General features: G+C 48.5%; 1 protein-coding gene across 2 annotated transcripts in view; it reads left to right on the top strand.

The window, feature by feature from the left end:
• Positions 1 to 501: 501 nt before the first annotated feature.
• AXIN2 (axin 2) overlaps positions 502 to 6,713 on the top strand; it is a 36,112-nt gene continuing 29,900 nt past the window's right edge. The window contains exon 1 of one of the 2 annotated variants that reach the window (XM_027771154.1): positions 502 to 1,923. In XM_027771154.1, coding sequence (XP_027626955.1) covers positions 1,109 to 1,923 — 815 coding nt within the window. In that variant the 5' untranslated portion in view covers positions 502 to 1,108. The remainder of the gene's footprint in view (positions 1,924 to 6,713) is intronic. The other variant, XM_027771155.1, reaches the window with a different exon arrangement.

Here is a 6,713-nt window from a genome sequence, read left to right as displayed (position 1 = left end):
TTGATCCGTCTAGTGCTAGGAGAAGCTGCTTGTTTATTGGTTAGATAAGACTTTTTTTCTTTTGGAAAAAAGACGGGCTTGAGATCAGTGGAGTTTGGGATTCTTGGCACAGGCAGGAGTAGCGTGAGACGGCTTCTGATCCGGTTTTGTAGGATTTTCGGCTCCGGGAGGTAGGTTAGGGGGACAGGGGCGGCGGTTTCCGAGGCTGCTTTGCTTTCTAGAGAAGTTTGAAGATCAAAGTCTCTACTGAGTTAGTTGGTTTCTGTTTTTGGGGAGCGGGGAAGACAGAGGTGTAGATTGAGGCGGATTCCTGGCGGGGGAGGGGTCTGCGCTGCGAAATTTACATCTGGGTTGGGAGGGGGTAGTTTGCTTGCTGAGTCTGGGAGCCCGGGAGCCCCTTCCGCCTGTGCAGGCGGGCGGGCTTCTTCGGGCCCGGATCTTCTGAATTTTTAAGGAGTGGGAAGAGAGAGCGTATAGGGAGGGGGTGGGTGGGGGGAATGGGAACCAGATGCCGGGGAAGGGCACGTTTGGAGCACGACTTATCTGTGCAGAGCCGAGTGGGGAAATACGCCGAAATTGGTTTCACCTGCACGCAGCCCTGCGGCTGGGAGTGCGCCTCTGGATTGATGCCGCGGGATGAGAGAGGCACAGAGCTGGCTTGTCTGCCGCCCGGGGCCGAGCGGATTTTGGAAGGTTGCATCTTACACCTTCTGGGCCCCTCTGCCATCTCCTGCCAGCCCTTGCTCCTCTATCTTACCTTCCCCGACCCCCACCCCCCAAAGTGTGCTAGGAGCTCCGATTTCGCCTTTGAAAAAAGCAGCCTCTGATACTTTAGAGGAGCACCTCGCAGATAGCTGGGTTGCTTGATTTGAATTTGAGGAGTTGAAAAGCCTGTTTACTTTCTTGCTTTGATGTTGGGTAGATCTGGTTTTGATTAGATCAATACCCTTTTCTCTCTCCCACCTCCCCCTTCCTTTTCTTTTCAGAGAGGAGGCTCTGATGAGCCCCTACTGACTTGAGAGAGAAAGAGACCACTCCCGCCAGTTGCTGAGAGGAACTAGAAGAAGGGAAAAAAGTCCCCAAACTCGGTGAGAAGCGCTCCCTCACCATGAGCAGCGCTGTATTGGTGCCACGCCTCCCGGACCACAGCAGCAGCTTCCGAGAGGATGCCCCGCGGCCCCCGGTTCCCGGGGAAGAAGGGGAGGCCCCACCGTGCCAGTTCGGAGTGGGCAAGGGTCAGGTCACCAAACCCATGCCTGTCTCCTCCAATGCCAGGCGGAACGAAGATGGGCTAGGGGAGCCCGAGGGGCGGGCGTCCCCGGATTCCCCTCTGACCAGGTGGACCAAGTCTTTGCACTCCTTGTTGGGCGATCAAGACGGTGCTTACCTCTTCCGGACTTTCCTGGAGAGGGAGAAATGTGTGGATACCTTAGACTTCTGGTTTGCCTGCAATGGATTCCGGCAGATGAACCTGAAGGATACCAAAACTTTACGAGTAGCCAAAGCGATCTACAAAAGGTACATCGAGAACAACAGCATTGTCTCCAAGCAGCTGAAACCTGCCACCAAGACCTACATAAGAGACGGCATCAAAAAGCAGCAGATTGATTCGGTCATGTTTGACCAAGCGCAGACTGAGATTCAGGCTGTGATGGAAGAAAATGCCTACCAGATGTTTTTGACCTCCGACATATACCTTGAGTATGTGAGGAGTGGGGGAGAAAACACAGCTTACATGGGTAATGGGGGACTGGGGAGCCTCAAAGTCGTGTGTGGCTACCTCCCCACCTTGAATGAAGAAGAGGAATGGACTTGTGCAGATTTCAAGTGCAAACTGTCACCCACAGTGGTTGGCTTGTCCAGCAAAACTCTAAAGGCTACGGCAAGTGTGAGGTCCACAGAGACTGTAGAAAATGGATACAGGTAAGACTTCCGCAGGAGTGGTAGGGCGGGGTTGGAGGATGGTGGGGACTTGACAGATGTTTCCAGTTGAGTTGGGCCATGGGTGGATGGATGGATGTGCTAAGGAGGCTGACAAAGGTCTGTTGAGAGCTAAGACCGCTGGCCATGAACGCTTTGATCTTCCTTTTTGTTGTTTAAAGGGTGCAAAAATGATGCACACACAGCTAAATACCTGCAGTCTTCCAGTGCTAACTTCAAACAGTGGCAAGCAGTATTCATTAATGTGGGTTACTTATTATCCTGGGCTAGAGTCTTAGAAGGGGTTGAGAGAGAGAGAGAGAGAGAGAGAGGATAGCAGCTTTTGATGCCTCTGAGTCACCAGATCCACTAAGCACCGGTTTTGGAAAGGGTCATTTCACCACTAATCAGTGGCGAGTGGAATTAATGTGGCCAGGGAGGCAGCTGGGTTGTGGTAGAGGCACAGGAAGTAACGTGTGCGTTCATTGAGGGGTAAGTGGGATCTTTTGAACTTTTATGTTAAGATAAGAGGCAGCAATTGGCTTAACGGCTGAGCCTGTGGTTCTCTTTGTAGAATTAGATATTTACCCAGCAAGCAATGCTTCTAACTAGGGTAGGCCCTGTGACTTTCCTGAATGAAGGACCCTTAGCTTTTGAGTCTGCTGGTGTATTAATCCAGGTTTTAAATGCTTGGAGTCTGAGGATCAGACCTTATTTGATTATTTTGCTGATGAAGAGATCTTGGCCCGTGGGGACTGGGGCCCTTGGGGTGCTTTCTTTTTTTGAGGCTTTAAAGACAAATAGTCCTTTGCAGAATGGCCAAGTCTTAAGATTCTTGACCTTTGGAGGCAGTTAAAGACCTCCTGTCAGAATAAGTTTTGGAGTTTTGCTTTTTCTCCTCTCTCCCCACTTAAAAAATATCTGCAACTAGAAAGAGTCCCTTAATTCCAGATTGTTGCTTACAGCATGGAGGGGAGGGGAGGTACGGGAGGGGATGGCTCTGGATTGCTTCCTAAGTGGCTTATCTTGCTGTCCTGTGAATTTCTCTGTGTTGGGGACCCAGGATGCAATCTGATAGCTGTCTCTGGAGATTTCCCTGTGTCTGTAGGGCATAGCCTGCAGTGTCTGAAGGGCTAGCACCAGATAGCTGATATCAAGTCTTTTGGGGATAGCCAGGACTGATCCTAGTGTGGCATGTTTGGGAGTGGCCTAGAGAGATGACTGTTGGCAAGGAGGGGAAAGGCTTGTTCCTTAACCACCAGGGGGCACTCTTATTGCTCTAAGAGCCAGTTTATTCCCATTCGGACATCTGGTCTACCCTTAAAGTGGACCTGCTTGGCTTTTTGCAAGGAAGCACTGAACACTTGAAGGGAGTCATTTCCGTGTCTTTACTTAAGGATTTAGGTAGTTTTGGAGGAGAAATCTAGCTCTGGCTTTTGCAGCAGGTCAGTCACTAAGCACCTGCCACTACCGACCTGGCCCATTATGAGGACATATGGGTAAACCTGGTGCTGGCCCTCCAGCTTGGCAGCTGTGGCCAAAAACTACTCAAGGCCTGTGGTAAGGCTGCTTCTCCAGGGGCCACTGACAGTGGGGCTTCTGTGCCTCCCAGTGCCAGCACCCAGAATGTCACCTTCATAAATAGCACATTGTGTGGTTTCAGATGCCATCAGAGCGCCCCAGACCCGACTCAGTTGGGGCTCCTCCCCTGTGTGAGTGGGCAGTAGAGACTTGCTTTGGCTTGCCACCTTCTTTCCAGATTCTCTGGGATGTCATCAGGGCTAACCTTGTTGGGATTACTCTTGTGATGCTTTTGAGATCCCGGAGACAGGAACAAAATGTCTCGTTTTCTGGCGCTGCTTTCTCGATTGTGAACTGACTGGGCATCATTGATACATAGGTGACAGCTTTGCATCGACTAGAGTTTTCATAGGCAATTCATGTGTGCTTTCTCCCACCAGTGGGTTGAAATGAAGCTTTACCTGGACTACATGAAACCCATATGCATTGTCAAAGAATTAAGACATACCTAAACGACCATATGTTAGCATGTAAAATCTAAGAGTGTTTGTCACTGTATTGGGGGTGGTGTCCCGAGTTATTCAGAGGCCTGGTTTTCAGCCTGGTCTACCACTTACCAGTTTGGTTGAATCTTTTCTGAACCCTGCATGCCTGTCTGTAAAATGGGTGGGCACCATTCCATCTTCCTGCCTCATACGGATGGTTAGGATCAAAATAATCAACATGAATGCCTTTGTAAAGGGAAATGTTTTGAACAGACATGAAGTGTTATAATTAGTATAATTAATAGTCCTAGTAATTGGGTGTGTGAAAAGGGCAACCAGGGTAGGCTATCACTTTCAAAGAACTCTGACTTTTAGCCCCTTTTTCATTGGTAGGTTTTAGAGTATCTCTCCCCTCCATGTCTCAGCTTTCTCTGCTTATCGAATTTAAGTTTGTCTTTCCAGCTTATTCTTGCAACTTAGGGTTCCATCTGTTCCTCCCCCGTATCCTCACTCATCATGCTGGGTACCTGGCTCAGGGATGGGCCTCCTCCAGTTAACTTAGTATGATGAATGAAACAGGAAACCCAAGTCCAGCTGGGGTCTCTCCATCAGCTGTTGAGGAGCAGTCTTGGCAGCCTGCTGCCCAGGGCATTGGCCAGTCTCCTCGGCCTGTGTTTACCTTGGGCATTCAGAGGAGCCTCATTTTTAATGACTTGTTTGTGTCCTCACTGATTTGGTGTCAGGTTTAATATAAATAGTTTGGACGGAAGAGCAGGACTTATCCTCAGAGGGAAGGACTCTGGTTTGCGAGTGGTTGAGTGGGTTGCCTGGACTTTTGATGGTCCCTATAAATAACCTGGAGCAAAAGTGACCCGTTGGTAGGAGCACGTGTGAAAACCCCAGTGCACACACACATGCAGAGTCGAGGTGTGTGTAAAAGGGGTTTGTGGGATTAGGCACCCAGCCCAGCATTTATTTTGGGAAGGAGAACACACTGTTGGGTGCACAGAGCACTCCCTGTGTCCTCTCCTTTCTGCCTTGGCCTCCCATGTGCTCCTCCCCAAGGCCAGTCTCATCTGCCTCCCTTGGGCCCTTGGCTCTGGCCTCACTTAAAATAAGTCAGGCCCAGCAGATGGCCCTCTGCCGGCTCCAAGCGCTTCCTGTTCTCTGAAAGAACTCGCTGATGAGGCCCGTTTTTGTGCAAAGCCATTGGAATCAAGCTTGGCTTCAATTATCAAAGAAAATGATGCCATAGGAAAGATATGCTGGAAGCAGTAGTGCGCAATTAGAGGATGGAAGCTCTGATGAAGGCAGTTTGCTAAGATATACTTGTAAAAAGTTTGCCCGTTTTCCAAAGGCCCCGCTTGCCCGGCGCTGTCTGCATCTGGGACTCCTGGTGGAATGCCCTTGATCCTGTCTTAGAAAATGCTTGTGGAAGAAGGTGTTGCCTTTTGAGCAGTGATTGAGTGTGTAAATGGTCACAGGACTCTTGGAATGCCTGAAACACACAGCCTGAGAAGCACATGCTTTTTAAGTTGCAGTGTTTTGAGAGGGAGGACCCAGTGGCCAGCATGGCCAGTTCCTTGTGCTGTCTGCTCTGAATATGGGGAGGGGCAGCTGCCACAGCATCTTATGAGATAAGAGATAAGAAAGGGCCCCTGGGAGAAAAGCAGGCATTTCCTTTCCCTAAGGTCCCAGGAGCCTCCCTACCTGACAGTTGAAACCCTTTGCATGTCCAAGTTGCAAACCAAGTCAGTTGAAGCAGGCCCAGTGCAAAGTCTGTACCCTACGCCCCTGTTCGCTGTAGGAATTTAAAGTCTTTGCAGCAACTGGGAGCACAGCAGTCCTGAAGAAATAATCAAGGCATCTGGGTACAATTACTGTAGCATAGTCAAGTTCCTTTCCTTTTTTTTTTTTTTTTTTTTTTTAAGTAATCATAAGTGAACAGCCCTAACCCATTTGCTTAAAATTATGTGGAGCTTTTGACAAAGTTCTGGATTCTGAAAAATTCAGTTTCTGTCTCTCCTCACAAGCCTGCCTCCTTCCTCTGCCTTGTCCTGTTATGATTGTAGGAAAATCCAAGTACTTTATTGCAGTCAACTAAGTTAAGAGCAGTATATTCCATTTTTAATTACTGGTCACACAGTAGTCCTCTATTTTAGAAGTGAAAGGCAATGAGTTTATTTTGGGATCCATGTGTTAAACAAGGAGTGCGAAGCTGTATGAGCATACACAGGGTTTGAATTAGGTCTCTCTCTCTCTTTCTTTTCTTTTTTCTTTTTTTTTTTGTTGGGGAGGAAGGAATTTCTATTGAGTCATTTTCTCCCCACAGAGGCTGAAGTATAACGCTCATTTGAGACATTGTCAATGTGTTAATCCCACCAAGATAGCAAGACTGAAGGAATGGAAAGAGGGTTTGAATGCTATTTAAGGCTGTTTTGCCTTTTTTGAGCTTATACTATGCCTCTTAAACTAAAAAAAATGTCAACAACCCATTTAATGGACCTGGGTCTTTTAAGGAGATTCAGCAGGGTTTTGAGCTTCTGCCACCTGTCACCAACCTCTTTCAGCATTTCAAGTGTGAAGAAGACAGGCTGGCCTCCTCATGAAGCTTAGAGTCTGCTTGCACAGGACAGGCATTCAACATGTAGACACACCAACACTGCACCCCTAAGTCATGACGAATACCAGGGGGGAAATTAGTTGGGTATTGGAGAAAACAGGAGCTTTCTGGTTTTGTTGGCCATTGTTTTTTTTTTTTTTTTTTTTTTTTTTGGGCACCCCCCC

The sequence above is a fragment of the Tupaia chinensis genome, unplaced genomic scaffold, assembly GCF_000334495.1.
Source record: "Tupaia chinensis unplaced genomic scaffold, TupChi_1.0 Scaffold000187_1, whole genome shotgun sequence".
NCBI lineage: Eukaryota > Metazoa > Chordata > Mammalia > Scandentia > Tupaiidae > Tupaia > Tupaia belangeri.
The sequence above is the reverse complement of the archived record's forward strand: the minus strand, read 5'-3'. Positions and strand labels throughout refer to the sequence as shown.